Source organism: Malaclemys terrapin (genome assembly GCF_027887155.1).
Source record: "Malaclemys terrapin pileata isolate rMalTer1 chromosome 20 unlocalized genomic scaffold, rMalTer1.hap1 SUPER_20_unloc_1, whole genome shotgun sequence".
Lineage (NCBI taxonomy): Eukaryota > Metazoa > Chordata > Testudines > Emydidae > Malaclemys > Malaclemys terrapin.
Window position 1 is genome coordinate 300,348 of NW_026530188.1, and position 17,817 is coordinate 318,164.

Here is a 17,817-nt window from a genome sequence, read left to right on the forward strand (position 1 = left end):
TCCTGCGATTCACCATGACTCTCAGCCAGCCAGTAAAGCAGAAGGTTTATTTAGACGACAAGAACACAATCCAAGACAGGTCTTGCAGGCACAGACAACAGGACCCCCCCCAATTAGGTGCATCTTGGGGTCTCAGGGCACATCTTGGGGTCTCAGGGCACCCCAGCCCCTTGGGAGGTCAGAGCCCCGTCTGCCTCCCAGCCATCTCCTGAAAAACTCGCCCTGCAGCGACCCCTCCCACAGCCTTTGTTCAGTTCCTGGGCAAAGGTGTCACCTGGCCTCTAACCCCTTCCTGGGTTCTCATGTTACATGCTCAGGTATTCTCCGGTCAGTCTCCCATCCCCCAATGCAGACTATCCCAGCCACACTCCCCTGTCAGCACTCACACACCACAGTCAGAACAGGCCCAGTTCGTCACATCTCTCCCCCCTTTGAGACCGAACTGAGCGGGGTCACTTTAGCCAGTGACCCGGGGAAGTTCAAACCTACCAGCTGTCCACTTGCGGGCATACCCCTGCGCCCCGTTGGCTAGTTGTAGGTATGTGACCTCATGGGTTTTACGCTGACTCCGGAACCTTTTCCATTATGTCTCAGGGGTCACCCCAAACTCGCGGAGCAGGGCCTTTCTGAACAGTTCGTAGTCCCCTGTCTCCGCCCCTTTCAGTCGGCTGTGCACCTCCCTGGCTGTGGGGTCCAGTGAGGGGATGAGAAACTGGAGCCTGTCTGCAGGGTCAACCTGGAGCAGCTCGCAGGTATTCTCAAAGGCCGTCAGGAAGGTATCCATGTCCTCCCCCTCCTGACGCTGGGCCAGGAAGCACTTATCAAAGCTCTTTGCAGTCTTGGGTCCCCCCTCGCTCACCGCAGCCGGGGCCCCACTGCTCCTCAGCCTGGCCAGCTCCAGCTCATGCTGACGTTGTTTCTCCTTGTCTTCCCGCTCCTGCTTCAGTTCTTGCTGCCTTAACTCGAGCTCTTTCAGTCTCAGCTCCCTGTCACATTCCAGCCGCATCCGCTCCCGGGACGGGGAGCTCCGCCGGGACGATCCGCTGCTGGCCGGCAGGGTCAGGGTGCCCTTGGTATTCGCTGGGCTTCCCCCAACCCCTCCCCTAGGTATAGGTAGGCAGGGTCTCGGGATGTCCTCGGCAGCAGTCTGACCCCTCCCAGCCAGGTCAGGCCCCGGGGCCCACGCTGCATCCGCCGGGCGGCTTCCCTCAGGGACAGGGCTCGGTCCATCCAAGCGATCCCTCTCCTCCAGCTGGGCAATGAGCTGTTCTTTGGTGGACCTCCCAGTGCGCAGCCGCTTCTGCTTGCACAGCTCCACCAGGTCGCTCTTAAGGCGTTTAGCATCCATCCTCCTGCTGGCCACTCACCGGCCTGTGCTCTCCGCTTTCCACCGCTCCAGGGGGACCCTAGTGTGCCAGCCCTTCTTCAGGTCACCACCTCTCTGCCAGGGTCGAGCTGCAGACTCCTCCGCCCCGGGACCGCTTGCTGCGACCCCCCCAGGGACCCTGTTACTGCAACAGTCCTTCTCGCTGGTCACACACTCCCAGGGGTCAATCGCCCCCTGAACCGTCTCTCTCTGACTCTTCAGCCCCCCTGGTCCCCGTCAATCCCCCTTCGTTTTACTGCTCCCCAGTCACTTACTGCAGGACGCGCCGTCCACGGGGTGCAGTAGATCCCACCTCTGCCACCAGTTGTCATGGAGTGTGGGGGGACACAAGGCCCTGCACCCCCGGCTTCCTGCGATTCACTATGACTCTCAGCCAGCCAGTAAAGCAGAAGGTTTATTTGGATGACAGGAATACAGTCCAAGACAGGTCTTGCAGGCACAGACAACAGGACCCCCCTCAGTTGGGTCCATCTTGGGGTCTCAGGGCACCTCAGCCCCTTGGGAGGTCAGAGCCCCATCTGCCTCCCAGCCATATCACCAGCCAGCTCCTGAAAAAACTCTCCCTTCAGCGACCCCTCCCACAGCCTTTGTTCAGTTTCCCGGGCAAAGGTGTCACCTGGCCTCTAACCCCTTCCTGGGTTCTCATGTTACATGCTCAGGTATTCTCCCTGGGTCAGTCTCCCATCCCCCAATGCAGACTATCCTAGCCACACTCCCCTGTCAGCATTCACAGACCACAGTCAGAACAGTCCCGGTTCGTCACACAAGTCGGTTAGGGACGCTGTTGGGTCAGTGCCCAATGGCGTCGCGTCCACCCAGTTTGGATGCACCACGTCCTCCAGTCAGTACAGAATTCCGGTTGGGCCCTGCAAATCCACATTGATTATGTGGAGTGAACATAGGAAGGGGATGAATCAGTCGGGGATTGGGATGGTCAATATGAACTGACGGGGAGTCAATACATGAGGGTGTGTCAATACGGACGGGTGCTGTGTCAGAGCTCTTCACCACCTGACCCTTGGGATTCAGAGGCCACTGTGGGACGTGGAAGGGGGGGGAGTCGGACTAGCAGAGCCTTTCTTGGCAGATGGTTCTTTAGTGCAGTTGTAGGGTGGAGTTTGCAGTTGGGTTGGAGTCTATTGCCCCCCACTGACTGTGGATTTAACTGCTGTCAGGGCATCCAGAAGTGGCACCTTGAACGGACAATGAAACCCAGTGAGTCTAAGGCCAGCACCATCGAGTCAAAATGCGTGACACGTGGGCTGGAGCTGAGGGAACGGGGTCTGCCCAAGAAAAAGGCTTTGAGTCAACATGGGCCGTCGCTGGCCCCACCACACTCATCGGGTCCATGTGGGATGGTGAAGACACAGGGTCAACACACGATGGCATAGAGTCTCCATGAGCAACGTTGAGTCCACACGCAGCGAGGTGCCATCAGGAGCTGACGGAGCCCGCTCAAGGCATGACACGGCGGAGACCTTGACCACAGCAAAACAGGAGCTGGTGGAACCAGCTCAGAGGAGGACATGAAAATGGACACCAAGAACGAGCCCCAGGAAACCAAAAAGGCCCCTCACCTTTCTTATCCTTCTTCTCCTCTTCCTCCCCGCTGGCTCCCAGCAAGGTGAAGATAATCCCAGTCTGGGAGTTCACCCCGACGGCCGTGACGACCATCCGCCCCGAGCCTTCCATGACGTGGGTGCCTGGGAAAGCGGAGGCAGAGTGAACAGGAGGCTACGCGTGCTCGGGCCATCAGCTCCCTTCCACCACTCAGGACACCTGGGTTCCATTCATGGCTCTGCGGCAGACCACCTCCAAGAGTCGCTGACTGCTGGGGGAGAGCGCCCCCCACTGAGCCCCTGCCCCCTAGCACAGCGCCCCCTAGCACCCGGCATGGACTGCTGGGGGAGAGCGCCCCCCACTGAGCCCCCCACCCCACAGCACAGCGCCCCCTAGCACCCGGCATGGACTGCTGGGGGAGAGCGCCCCCCACTGAGTCCCCTGCCCCCTAGCACAGCGCCCCCTAGCACCCGGCATGGACTGCTGGGGGAGAGCGCCCCCCACTGAGTCCCCTGCCCCCTAGCACAGCGCCCCCTAGCACCCGGCATGGACTGCTGGGGGAGAGCGCCCCCCACTGAGTCCCCTGCCCCCTAGCACAGTGCCCTCTAGCACCCGGCATGGACTGCTGGGGGAGAGCGCCCCCCACTGAGCCCCCCACCCCACAGCACAGCGCCCCCTAACACACAGGACGGACTGCTGGGGGAGAGCGCCCCCCACTGAGCCCCCTGCCCCCTAGCACAGCGCCCCCTAGCACCCGGCATGGACTGCTGGGGGAGAGCGCCCCCCACTGAGCCCCCCACCCCACAGCACAGCGCCCCCTAGCACCCGGCATGGACTGCTGGGGGAGAGCGCCCCCCACTGAGTCTCCTGCCCCCTAGCACAGTGCCCCCTAGCACCCGGCATGGACTGCCGGGGGAGAGCGCCCCCCACTGAGTCCCCTGCCCCCTAGCACAGCGCCCCCTAGCACCCGGCATGGACTGCCGGGGGAGAGCGCCCCCCACTGAGCCCCTGCCCCCTAGCACAGCGCCCCCTAGCACCCGGCATGGACTGCTGGGGGAGAGCGCCCCCCACTGAGCCCCCCACCCCACAGCACAGCGCCCCCTAGCACCCGGCATGGACTGCTGGGGGAGAGCGCCCCCCACTGAGTCCCCTGCCCCCTAGCACAGCGCCCCCTAGCACCCGGCATGGACTGCTGGGGGAGAGCGCCCCCCACTGAGTCCCCTGCCCCCTAGCACAGTGCCCTCTAGCACCCGGCATGGACTGCTGGGGGAGAGCGCCCCCCACTGAGCCCCCCACCCCACAGCACAGCGCCCCCTAACACACAGGACGGACTGCTGGGGGAGAGCGCCCCACACTGAGCCCCCTGCCCCCTAGCACAGCGCCCCCTAGCACCCGGCATGGACTGCTGGGGGAGAGCGCCCCCCACTGAGCCCCCCACCCCACAGCACAGCGCCCCCTAGCACCCGGCATGGACTGCTGGGGGAGAGCGCCCCCCACTGAGTCTCCTGCCCCCTAGCACAGTGCCCCCTAGCACCCGGCATGGACTGCTGGGGGAGAGCGCCCCCCACCCCACAGCACAGAACCCCCTAGCACCCGGCATGGACTGCTGGGGGAGAGCGCCCCCCACTGAGTCCCCTGCCCCCTAGCACAGCGCCCCCTAGCACCCGGCATGGACTGCTGGGGGAGAGCACCCCCCACCCCACAGCACAGAACCCCCTAGCACCCGGCATGGACTGCTGGGGGAGAGCGCCCCCCACTGAGTCCCCTGCCCCCTAGCACAGCGCCCCCTAGCACCCGGCATGGACTGCCAGGGGAGAGCACCCCCCACCCCACAGCACAGAACCCCCTAGCACCCGGCATGGACTGCTGGGGGAGAGCGCCCCCCACTGAGCCCCCCACCCCACAGCACAGCGCCCCCTAGGGCCAGCACTTAGGCTGACCTAATGCGGCCCCCCACACACACACACACACCTGAGAGCAGCATGGGATCTTTCTCCACGGATTTCCGCACATGGTCTGATTCCCCGGTCAGGGAGCTCTCGTCAATCTTCAGGTCGTTCCCCTGGATCAGAACCCCGTCAGCGGGGAGCAGGTCGCCTGGCGAAGGGGAGAAAATGGCCCACATGAGACCTGTGTGTCCCTCTGCCCTGGTGTCGGGCCTCCCTGGATCTGCCCCCCACATGGGACCGGCATAGCCCAGATGGCACCCACATGCCTCACAAGCCCTTCTCAGATCACACCAACATGCCTGTGAGGAACTGGGCCTGTTCTCAGTGTGGTGGTTGAATGCTGAGTGGGGAGTGTTGGCCAGGGAAGGTTGCAGGGGGGGTTGGCTGGGGGGCTGCACTGGGGGATGGGAGACGGATACCGTAATGTGAGAACCCAGGAGGCGGCTGGGGCCAGGTGACACCACTGCCCAGGAAACTGGACAAAGGCTGGGGGAGGAGCCAGGGGGAGGCTGGGGGAGAGACGCTGGAGCTGGCTGGTGTAATGGAGGGGAGCCCAGATGGGGCTCTGATCTCCCAATGGGGCTGTGGACCTAATTGGGGGGGGGACCTAATTGGGGGGAGGGGGTCCTGTTGTCTGTGCCTGCAAGACCTGTCCTGGGTCGTGTTCCTGTCGTCTAAATAAACCTTCTGCTTTACTGGCTGGCTGAGAGTTGCGGGGAATCGCAGGAAGCCGGAGGTGCAGGGCCTGGTGTCCCCCCACACTCCATGACACTGCCCATCTGCCCCAGCATCAGGCCGCCCCAAGATCAGACCCCCTGTGCCCTCGGCCCAGTCATTGTGGAACTTGACCCATGAGTCCCTCTGCCCCCTGCATACCCCTCTGCTCCTGCCCCAGATGGTACCCACGTGCCCCACCACCTCTTCCCATCTAACCCAGCATCGGGCCACCTGGGATCAGAGCCACATGCCAATCTATCCCTTCCTAGATCAGTCCCACGAGCCCCTCTGGACCGCCCCCCGAGCCCGGCATCGGGGCGCACTCACCGTATTTGATCTGGGCGATGTCTCCCACCACCAGCTCGGCCACGGGGATCTGAATCTGCTGCCCGTTGCGGACGACGGCGAATTTCTGCTCCTGCTCGATGCGGCTCTGGAGCCCCCGGAACTGCTTCTCCTTGCTCCAGTCGTTGAAGGCCGTGACCAGCACCACACAGATGACGGAGAGCAGGATGGCTGCCCCCTCGATCCAGCCGGCCTCCGACTCGCCCTCGTCCTCCGCCCCCGCGGCCAGATTCCCACAGGCTGCGCCACGCCACGGGGCAGGACCAGGGCGGAGCAGAAGGAGAGAGAGAGAATGGGACAGGAAGGAGGAGTTGGAGGTCAGGCCGGAGCCAAGGAAAGGGAACATGCATTGATGCTGACAGACAGGGACAATGGAGGAGGAAGTCCCCCCACATGGTCCTGCTCTCCTCCCACCACAGGCCAGGTGGCATTACGGTGGGGAGCCCCCAGCCAGGAGTGGGAAGGGTCTGCAGTGGGGGAAATGTGTCAGGGCATGGGTGGGCTGATGGATGAGCACAGGGACGAGGTAGGGGATGGATGGGTGTCCGGATAGGTGGGCGGACCACTGGCCAGACGGATGGATGGGTCAGTGGTTGGATGGACGGCTGGATCAGCGGACAGACAGGTAGGTCAGTGGTTGGATGGATGGATCAACGGACGGACGGGTGGGTCAGTAGATGGACGGATGGATGGATAGGTCAGTGGCTGGATGGATGGATAACTCAGCAGATGGACGGGTGGGTCAGTGGACAGATGGATGGATCAGTGGTTGGATGGACAGATGGATCAGTGGACTGATGGGTGGGTCAGTGGATGGACGGATGGATGGGTCCATGGTTGGATGGATGGATCAGTGAATGGACGGGTGGATGGGTTAGTGGATGGATGGACGAATGGATCAGTGGATGGACAGGTGGATGGGTCAGTAGTTGGATGGACGGATGCGTCAGCGGACAGACAGTTGGGTCAACAGATGGACGCCTGGATGGGTCAGTGGTTGGATGGACGGATGGATGGATGGGTCAGTGGTTGGATGGATGGATGGATCAGTGGACGGACGGGTCAGTGGATGGACAGATGGATCAGTGGACGGACAGGTGGGTCAGTAAATGGACAGACGGATGGATGGATGGACGAATGGATCAGCGGATGGATGGGTAGGCTAGTGGATGGACGGATGGATGGGTCAGTGGATGGATGCGTGGGTCAGTGGACAGACGGACGGATCAGTGGTTGGATGGACAGATGGATCAGCGGATGGACGGGTGGATGGGTCAGTGGTTGGATGGACGGATGGATCAGCAGACGGACAGATGGGTCAGTAGATGGACGGACAGATGGATGGAGCAGATGGTGAAGCGGTTGGATGAACAGGTCAGCAGACGGATGGACAAGCGGATCAGCAGCCGGATGGATGGATCAGCAGATGAATGGATGCACTAAGTGATGGAGGAGCAGACGAATAGTTGGATGGGTCAGCAGATGGCCGGCCAGATGGATCAGTGGCCAACCAGATGGATGGAGGAGTAGCAGATGGACCAACGGGTCAGCGGATGGATGGACGGGCGTGTCAGTGGATGGACAGATGGATGGACGAGAAGCACTTGGCTGGATGGAGGGATGGATAGAGGAGTAGCAGAAAGACGGATAGATGGGTCAGTGGACAGACGGATGGATCAGCGGGTGGATGGATGGACGGATCAGTGGATGGATGGACGGATGGACAGATTAGTGACCATATGGATGGATGAATGGGTCAGTGGATGGATGGACGGAGTAGCAGATGGATGGATGGAGGCGTAGCTGATGGATGGACCAGCAGGTGGACGGACAGATGGAGCAGCGGGTGGACAGAGGGAGTAGCAGCAGACAGATGGATGAATGGGTCAGCAGATGGATGGACGGATGGATCAGAGGATGGATGGATGGAGGCGTAGTGGACGAACGGACCGGTGGGTGGATGGACGGACCAGTGGGTGGACAGGTAGGTCAGTGGATGGACGGATGAGGAGTAGCAGATGGACGGATGGATGGGTCAGCGGGTTGATGGACGAACGGACCAACAGGTGGATGGATGGAGGAGTAGCAGATGGACGGATGGACAGACCAGCAGGTGGATGGGTAGGTCAGTGGATGGACGGATGGAAGCGTACCAGAAGGACGGATGGATGGGTCGGCGGGTGGACAGACGGAGCAGCGGGTGGATGGATAGAGGCATGGCGGATGGACGAATGGGTCAGCGGGTGGACGGCCGGATGGGTCAGCGGGTGGACGGCCGGATGGAGGAGTACCAGACGGACAGATGGAGCAGCGGGTGGACGGGTAGGTCAATGGATGGACGGATGGAGGCGTACCAGACGGACGGACGGAGCAGCGGGTGGACGGGTATGTCAATGGATGGATGGATGGAGGCATACCAGACGAACGGACGGAGCAGCGGGTGGACGGGTAGGTCAGTGGATGGACGGATGGAGGCGTACCAGACGGACGGATGGATGGGTCAGTGGGTGGATGGATGGACAGAGCAGCGGGTGAACGGACAGGTCAGTGGACGGACGGATGGAGGCGTACCAGACAGATGGACGGAGCAGAGGAGGAACGGGCATGTCTCCCTCATCCCGCCTTGCAGCCCCGTGACCCAACCACGCCTGAGCTACCTCCCAAGTGTGGAAAACGCCTCCCACCCGCTTCCTTCCTTCCCCACACCGAGCTGCTGACCCTGGGATCTGGCCCCACGGAGACGGCCCCGCCCCATCTCGGGGGGGGGGGGGACGCCCCAGGCTCTGGGAGCCCCCCAGGCAAGGACTGACCTTCGCTCTCCTCTCCCGGTGGGGCGTAGAAGGACAGCCCCAGGGAGATGATGGCTGCGATCTCCAGGATGATCAGGGTCACGTCCTGCAGAGCCTCCCACACCAGCTGCAGGAAGGTCTTGGGCTGCTTGGGCGGGATGAAGTTCTGGCCATAGATCTGCCGCCGCTTCTCCAGGTCGGCCGCATTGTCCGACAGGCCTGAGCAGGGGCAGAGAGAGGGAGGATGAAGGTGCAGCCCAGATGCCTGGGTTCTCTCCCCGGTTCTGGGAGGGGAGTGGGGGCTGGTGGGTGAGAGCAGGGGGGGCTGGGAGCCAGGACTCCTGGGTTCTCTCCCTGGCTCTGGGAGGGGAGTGGGGGCTGGTGGTTAGAGCAGGGGGGCTGGGAGCCAGGACTCCTGGGTTCTCTCCCGGCTCTGGGAGGGGAGTGGGGGCTGGTGGTTAGAGCAGGGGGGACTGGGAGCCAGGACTCCTGGGTTCTCTCCCCGGTTCTGGGAGGGGAATGGGGGCTGGTGGGTTAGAGCGGGGGGGCTGGGAGCCAGGACGCCTGGGTTCTCTCCCCGCTCTGGGAGGGGAGTGGGGGCTGGTGGGTTAGAGCGGGGGGGGGGGGGGGCTGGGAGCCAGGACGCCTGGGTTCTCTCCCCGCTCTGGGAGGGGAGTGGGGGCTGGTGGGTTAGAGCGGGGGGGCTGGGAGCCAGGACTCTGGTGTATTTCACTGCGGGTCCCAGAGCCAGGTCAGTGCGGTGAAGAATTTGCTGATGGTCCCTGGGCTGCGGCTGTTCCCTGGGACTGGTGACATTTTAAATATTTAACGAGCTGGCAGGTGAGAGCAGGCGGGGGGGGAGGCAGGGCCACCCGGGGGCCTTTGATCGCCCAGGGGGTCGGATCCTGTCCTGGGCAGCTGGGCCCCCGCCCCCCTTTGAAATGAATGAACCGCACAGGGGCACTGGGCTGCACAGATGTCACAGAGCGAACCCAGGAGTCCCGGCTCCCAGCCCCCACCCCGGAGCCGGGCAGGGAACCAGCAGCAGTTCGGTTCTGCTCGTTCCCCGGAGCTGCAGCCCCGACGCCTGTTCGGTGGTTGCAGTTATGTCCTGTAGGGGGCGCTCCCCCCGGCAGGCGGGGCCAGGCTGGGTGGGGGGGGCTGGGTGGGGGGCGCTCCCCCCTGGCAGGCGGGGCCAGGCTGCGGGGGTGGGGGGCGCTCCCCCCTGGCAGGCGGGGCCAGGCTGGATGGGGGACGCTCCCCCCTGGCAGGCAGGGCCAGGCTCGAGGGGCTGGATTGGGGGCACTCCCCCCTGGCAGGCGGGGCCAGGATCGGGGGGGGCGGGGGGCTGGATGGGGGGCGCTCCCCCCTGGCAGGCAAGGCCAGGCTCGGGGGGCTGGATTGGGGGCACTCCCCCCTGGCAGGCGGGGCCAGGATCGGGGGGGGCGGGGGGCTGGGGGGGGGCGCTCCCCCCTGGCAGGCGGGGCCAGGATCGGGGGGGGCGGGGGGCAGGGGGCGGGGCAGATCTCTCTGCTCCGTGCGGGGGGGTCCCCAGCCCGGCAAGTCGCTGCCGCAGCCCGAAGGGCGAGTCAAGGGGAACCCGCCGCAGAAGCCGACGCTGCAGCTCTGCTCGGAGAGACCCCCCCGGCCAGCCCCCCCGCTCCACCCCCCCCGGGGCCAGCCCCCCCAGCTCCGCCCCCGCCGGCTCCGTCCCCGCCAGCCCCCCCCAGCCCCGCCCCCCCCGGCTCCGTCCCCGCCCCCCCTCGCCAGCCCCCCCCGCTCCACCCCCCCCGGGGCCAGCCCCCCCAGCTCCGTCCCCGCCCTCCCCAGCTCCGCACCCCCCAGGGCCAGCCCCCCCCGGGCTCCGTCCCCGCCAGCCCCCCCCGGCTCCACCCCCCCCCAGGGCCACTCCCCCGCTCCACCCCCGCCCCCCCGGGCTCCGTCCCCGCCCCCTCCTCCACACTTCTCCAAGGGCTGGAGCCACCTGCGGAACCTTAAAGAAGCCTCATTAGAAGGGGAAGAGAACCCAGGAGTCCGGGCTCCCCCCGCAGGGGGCGTGTCTCAGCCAGGGTTCCCCGGATAAAACACCTGGGGTGCCAAATATTAACCCTTTGAAGAAGACCCAATGTCAGGACTCCTGGGTTCTCTCCCCGGCTCTGGGAGGGGAGTGGGGGCTGGTGGTTAGAGCAGGGGGGGCTGGGAGCCAGGACTCCTGGGTTCTCTCCCCAGCTCTGGGAGGGGAGTGGGGGCTGGTGGGTTAGAGCAGGGGGGGCTGGGAGCCAGGACTCCTGGGTTCTCTCCCCAGCTCTGGGAGGGGAGTGGGAGCTGGTGGTTAGAGCAGGGGGGCTGGGAGCCTGGACTCCTGGGTTCTCTCCCTGGCTCTGGGAGGGGAGTGGGGGCTGGTGGGTTAGAGCAGGGGGGGCTGGGAGCCAGGACTCCTGGGTTCTCTCCCCAGCTCTGGGAGGGGAGTGGGAGCTGGTGGTTAGAGCAGGGGGGCTGGGAGCCTGGACTCCTGGGTTCTCTCCCTGGCTCTGGGAGGGGAGTGGGGGCTGGTGGTTAGAGCAGGGGGGCTGGGAGCCTAGACTCCTGGGTTCTCTCCCTGGCTCTGGGAGGGGAGTGAGGGCTGGTGGTTAGAGCAGGGGGGGCTGGGAGCCAGGACTCCTGGGTTCTTTCCCCAGCTCTGGGAGGGGAGTGGGGGCTGGTGGTTAGAGCAGGGGGGGCTGGGAGCCAGGACTCCTGGGTTCTTTCCCCAGCTCTGGGAGGGGAGTGGGGGCTGGTGGGTTAGAGCAGGGGGGGCTGGGAGCCAGGACTCCTGGGTTCTCCCCGGCTCTGGGAGGGGAGTGGGGGCTGGTGGTTAGAGCAGGGGGCTCGGAGCCCGGACTCCTGGGTTCTCTCCCCGGCTCTGGGAGGGGAGTGGGGGCTGGTGGTTAGAGCAGGGGGGGGCTGGGAGCCCGGACTCCTGGGTTCTCTCCCCGGCTCTGGGAGGGGAGTGGGGGCTGGTGGTTAGAGCAGGGGGGGGCTGGGAGCCAGGACTCCTGGGTTCTCTCCCCGGCTCTGGGAGGGGAGTGGGGGCTGGTGGTTAGAGCGGGGGGGGGCTGGGAGCCAGGACTCCTGGGTTCTCTCCCCGGCTCTGGGAGGGGAGGGGGGCTGGTGGTTAGAGCAGGGGGGGCTCGGAGCCCGGACTCCTGGGTTCTCCCCCCCACACGCCATGGACGGAGGAGCCGGTACCTTCAGTCGGGGAGGTCTTGAGCCGGCGGCAGAGCCCGCTGATGTCGCTGTAGCCGTCCTGGATCTTCTGCAAGGCCTCAGCCCCGCGCAGCTCCATGAGGCCCCGCAGCTCGGGCAGGGTGCAGCCCAGGCCGCCCGCATGGTTCAGCTCCCGCCGCTGGCTCTTGGGGTAGAAATCCACCGCGCTGTTCGCCAGGTCGCCCATGGCGGCGGGCGGGAGCTGGGCCTGGCGCTGGGGCGGCGGGAGGGGCAGACGGGGAAGCCTGCACAGGAGCAGAGGAAGGCGTGAGGGAGGAGAGTGTGCCGGCACTAGGGGGCGCTGTGCTGCGGGGGGCAGGGCGGGGGGCGCTCTCCCCTGGCAGTCACAGCTGGGCAGTGGGGGGCAGGGCGGGGGGCAGGGCGGGGGGTGCTCTCTCCCCTGGCAGTCACGGCCGGGCAGTGGGGGGCTGTGGGGAGCAGGGCACGCTCTCTCTCCCCTGGCAGTCACGGCCGGGCAGTGGGGGGCTGTGGGGAGCAGGGCACGCTCTCTCTCCCCTGGCAGTCACGGCCGGGCAGTGGGGGGCTGTGGGGAGCAGGGCGTGCTCTCTCTCCCCTGGCAGTCACAGCCGGGCAGTGGGGGGCTGTGGGGGGCGCTCTCTCCCCCCTGGCGGTCACGGCCGGGCAGTGGGGGGCTGTGGGGAGCGCTCTCTCTCCCCTGGCAGTCACAGCTGGCCAGTGGGGGGCTGGGGGGGCGCTCTCTCTCCCCTGGCAGTCACGGCCGGGCAGTGGGGGGCTGCGGGGGGCAGGGCGCGCTCTCTTTCCCCTGGCAGTCAGGGCCGGGCAGTGGGGGGCACCATGCTGTGGGGGACTGGGCAGGGAGAGCTGTCCCCCAGCAGTCACGCCTCCTCCCTCACTCACCAGTCAGTGCCTGCTCTGTGCTGGGGTCTCCATCCTCCGAAGTGGGGTCCCCCCTAGCAGCCGTGGCCGGCGGGCAGAGCGCGGCCAAGGGGCCAATCCATGGACAAGGCTGGGCAGGTCAGTATGGGGAAACCCTGGTCAGAGCCTGGCAGCAGCTTGCCCCCCACTGCTCTGGGGGCACCTGAGGGAGTCACATGGAGAGGAGTGTCATGGTGTGTGTCAGAATTGGGGGAAGCCCCCTCTAGTACCCACCTCTGTCCACCATCCCCATGAGTTTCCACCCACCCACCGGCACTCCATCCAGACCCCCACCCAACAGCATCACCTTCACCTACCCACCCATCCACCCAATCCAACAGCACCTTCACCCACCCACCCACCCACCCATCCACCCAATCCAACAGCACCTTCACCCACCCACCGACCCATCCACCCAACAGCACCTTCACCCACCCACCGACCCATCCACCCAACAACACCTTCACCCACCCACCGACCCATCCACCCAACACCTTCATCCACCCACCGACCCATCCACCCAACAACACCTTCACCCACCCACCAACCCATCCACCCAACAACACCTTCACCCACCCACCAACCCATCCACCCAACATCTTCATCCACCCACCGACCCACCCACCCAACCCAACAGCACCTTCACCCACCGACCAACCCATCCACCCAACACCTTCACCCACTCACCGACCCATCCACCCAACCCAACAGCAGCTTCACCCACCCACCAACCCATCCACCCAACACCTTCATCCACCCCCCCACCGACCCACCCCCCCAACACCTTCACCCACCCACCGACCCATCCACCCAACCGAACAGCACCTTCACCCACCCACCAACCCATCCACCCAACACCTTCATCCACCCACCAACCCATCCACCCAACAACACCTTCACCCACCCACCAACCCATCCACCCAACAACAGCTTCACCCACCCACCAACCCATCCACCCAACACCTTCACCCACCCATCCACCCAACAACACCTTCACCCACCCACCCACCCATCCACCCAACAACACCTTCACCCACCCACCAACCCATCCACCCAACACCTTAATCCACCCACCCACCCATCCACCCAACAACACCTTCACCCACCCACCCATCCACCCAACAACACCTTCACCCACCCACCAACCCATCCACCCAACAACACCTTCATCCACCCACCAACCCATCCACCCAACACTTTCATCCACCCACCGACCCACCCACCCAACCCAACAGCACCTTCACCCACCGACCAACCCATCCACCCAACACCTTCACCCACCCACCGATCCATCCACCCAACCCAACAGCAGCTTCACCCACCCACCAACCCATCCACCCAACACCTTCACCCACCCACCGACCCACCCCCCCAACACCTTCACCCACCCACCAACCCATCCACCCAACCGAACAGCACCTTCACCCACCCACCAACCCATCCACCCAACACCTTCATCCACCCAACAACACCTTCACCCACCCACCCATCCACCCAACAGCACCTTCACCCACCCACAATGGAAGTGGACAGGGGGGGAAGCCCCTGGGGGACATGGAACTTGGGGCTCCCTGCTACACGGCCAGACACTCACCAGCCTAGGCTGTACTTGGACCTTCACTTCCCCCCACTTCCCTAAGAACCGTGGGACCCTAGAGGCGGGTGGCCTGGACGAGCCTCCCGCAGGGGGCTGGCTGGGCTGGGCTGGATTCACTCCGGAGCGGGACAGGGAGCGCTGGTGCCAAAGACCCATGGGCCTCCCCGGTACAGCTGTGTGGGGCCTTGGGGCCCGGCCTGCTAAAGGGGTCACTCCCAGAAGACTGGCTACAGGTTGGGGGACGGACAAGAGCTCATGGATCCGTGACACTCTGTCCATCCATCCACCCAACAACTCCTCCATTCATCCATCGTGCAGCTCTGCTGACGCCCCTCACTCCCGACCTGCAGCCCCCTGCCAGCCCAGCCCTTCCCCCCCCAGCTCTACCAGTGCCCCTCACTCCCGACCTGCAGCCCCCTGCCAGCCCAGCCCTTCCCCCCCAGCTCTACCAGTGCCCCTCACTCCCGACCCACAGCCCCTGCCAGCCCAGCCCTTCCCCCCCAGCTCTACCAGTGCCCCTCACTCCCGACCTGCAGCCCCCTGCCAGCCCAGCCCTTCCCCCCCAGCTCTACCAGTGCCCCTCACTCCCGACCTGCAGCCCCCTGCCAGCCCAGCCCTTCCCCCCCAGCTCTACCAGTGCCCCTCACTCCCGACCTGCAGCCCATGCCAGCCCACCCTGCCGGTGCCCCTCACTCCCGACCCGCAGCCCCTGCTAGCTTGGCGCTGCCCCCCCCAGCTCTGCCGGTGCCCCTCACTCCCGACCCGCAGCCCCTGCTAGCTTGGCGCTGCCCCCCCCAGCCCTGCCGGTGCCCCTCACTCCCGACCCACAGCCCCTGCTAGCCCAGCCCTGGACCCCCCCCGACCCTCACTCCCGACCTGCAGCCCCTGCCCCCCCCAGCGCTGCCGGTGCCCCTCACTCCCCCGCTGCAGTCATTGCTCAGGTGCCAGGGTGGCTCCAGCCGGGCTGTTTACTCATTAGTGCATTGAGAGCAGCTGCTGGGAACGACCAGGGCAGCTGAAGGCGCCTGCTCGGGGGAGGGCAGGACCAGGGGCTGCTGGGGCCAATCCCGCCCTGGGGAAAAGGGAGAGGGATCGAATCCGAGCAGAACAAGGTGCCCATGGACTGTGGGGTCGCGGTGATGTGTCGCTCTAACCACCAGCCCCCCCTCCCCGAGCCGGGGAGAGAACCCAGGAGTCCGGGCTCCCAGCCCCCCCTGCTCTAACCACCAGCCCCCACTCCCCTCCCAGAGCCAGGGAGAGAACCCAGGAGTCCTGGCTCCCTGCTCCCCCGCTCTAACCACTAAACCCCCCTCCCCTCCCAGAGCCGGGGAGAGAACCCAGGAGTCCGGGCTCCCAGCCCCCCTGCTGTGCCCACTAGTGTGGGGCCAAGGGATCTTTTCCTTTTGTGACCTCGGAACATCAGGATATGAATTTTTCCTCCCCCTGGAAAGATGGCACATTCATTCCCTAAAAGTGACCAGCCCCTGCCAAGCCCCCCACCCCCCAGTGCCCGGCCCTGCCTGCCAGGGGAGAGCGCCCCCCGCCGAGCCCCCTGCCCAGCCTCCCCCCCGCCCCCAGGTTAGGTCTGGGGGGCCTGGAGCCGCATGGCTCAGCAGAGCCAGTCTTGGGGGCGCTGGATTCCTCCGAATCCTGAGCTATTTTTACCGCCGTTGCCAAGTGATCGGTGATGGAGACGCCTGCCGGCTCCGGCACATTCCCCGGTTCCATCCACCCCGTCCCCCTCCCCGCAGCTTCCGGGGACCTCCGGGAACCGGAGAGAGGCCAGGCCCCCCCACTTCCACACCACACCCAGCATGGGAAATAGCAGGGGGCTGCAGGTCGGGAGTGAGGGGCACCGGCAGAGCTCCCTCTAGCCCCACCCCAGAGCTCTGCCGATGCCCCTCACTCCCGACCCGCAGCCCCCTGTTCGACCAGCCCTGGGATAAACAAATCCTGCTGCCCATCTAGCCTGGGTTCCTGTCTCCTGCCCCGGCCAAGGCTGCTGCAGAGGAAAAGGCCAGAAATCCAGTTACTGTCGCCCCCTTTTCCCCGTCGTCAGGGGGCCACTGATGTCCATGACTCTGGAAAGTTTCAATCCCCATTAACTTTCTTCTGGATGGTCTCAGAAATATGCCCTACCCCCCCGCTCTAACCATTAGACCCCCACCCCCCTCCCAGAGCCAGGGAGAGAACCCAGGAGTCCTGGCTCCCAGCCCCCCCTGCTCTGACCCACTAGAGCCCCCTCCCCTCCCAGATCTGGTGAGAGAACCCAGGCGTCCGGGCTCCCAGCCCCTGCTCACCAGTCTAACCCACTAGGCCCCCATTAAAATTTTCCGTGGATTGGAAATAGATCTCTCAGTCCATGCCTCTGAACCTCCCAGCTGTCGCCCTTTCCGTGCCTCAGTTTCCCCTCCTTGGCTAACATGCCCCTCCCCCCTTCGCACCCGGCTCCACCCTCGCAAGTCTGTTGGATGCCCATAGCCCCGTGGCCAGGAGCTGTGGCTGAGTCACCGCCAACCGATCAGCTGCCTACGTCAGTCCCATGGAGTCAATGAGCCCAGATCACCTGGCCCTCAAAGGCCCCGGGGGACACCAGTCCGGACCCCAGGGCTTCCAAGCGGAGGCCAGCAGGGACCATTAGACCTTCTTCCCAGGGGTCGTACGGACCGAGAGAGACCAAGGCTGGGAGTCCGGGGCCACAGGACAAACACGTCCCCGTCCAAATGGTTTTTTTGCTTTCCCGACACAATGAAACATCCAGATTCCAGTTTGAAAAACCCACCAAAACCCCAGCTCCTGGGGGGAGAACGGGGGGGTCCCCTGATTGGCCCCCCCAACACACACACAAAAGGAGAGTTTTAGTTTTCACTTCGTCTCAGGCCACCGGAAAGGAGCCGATTCCTGGGAGCAAAGAGCCAGGAGGAGCCATTAGACAATCAGGTCCAGTCCAACCTCCTGCTTCTTACATTTCACCCCATCTGCCCCGTCCCTGGGATCCCGTCAGCATCCACTGCAGACACACGGCTCCTGCGGCCCTGGTCTGACTGTCCAGACCTGCCCGAATTCATCCCGGCTTCACCTAGAAACACATCCCAGCTGCAGCCTCCCCCAACCAGGCTTCCCCCGACCAGGCTCGGCTCCCTGCACCGGTCACAATCCAGCACTTGTCTCCTGTCCGGCTTGTCCAGCCTCTGGGTCTCGTCAGACCCTTTCTGTCCCCGACCACCTCCAGAGAACGGGCGCTCCCGGAGTCTCTGCTCCTTCGGTCCCAGCTCGCCTCTGACACCATCCTTCCCGTGGGCACCGGAACCGGGCTCCAGATCCCAGCTA

At 65.0% G+C, this 17,817-nt stretch overlaps 1 protein-coding gene across 6 annotated transcripts in view; it reads right to left on the minus strand.

The window, feature by feature from the left end:
- The window catches only part of ATP2B3 (ATPase plasma membrane Ca2+ transporting 3), a 51,348-nt gene that overhangs the window by 21,522 nt on the left and 12,009 nt on the right, over positions 1 to 17,817 (minus strand). For 4 of the 6 annotated variants that reach the window (XM_054014867.1, XM_054014865.1, XM_054014870.1 and 1 more), the window contains exons 2-7: positions 12,873 to 13,053; positions 11,976 to 12,238; positions 8,769 to 8,966; positions 5,941 to 6,198; positions 4,919 to 5,044; positions 2,965 to 3,090 (exon numbers count right to left, since the gene is read on the minus strand). In XM_054014867.1, the coding sequence (XP_053870842.1) occupies positions 2,965 to 3,090; positions 4,919 to 5,044; positions 5,941 to 6,198; positions 8,769 to 8,966; positions 11,976 to 12,180 (913 nt within the window). In that variant the 5' untranslated portion in view covers positions 12,181 to 12,238; positions 12,873 to 13,053. Of the gene's footprint in view, positions 1 to 2,964; positions 3,091 to 4,918; positions 5,045 to 5,940; positions 6,199 to 8,768; positions 8,967 to 11,975; positions 12,239 to 12,872; positions 13,054 to 14,484; positions 14,777 to 17,817 lie in introns of those variants that run through there. The other 2 variants (XM_054014866.1, XM_054014871.1) reach the window with 1 other exon arrangement.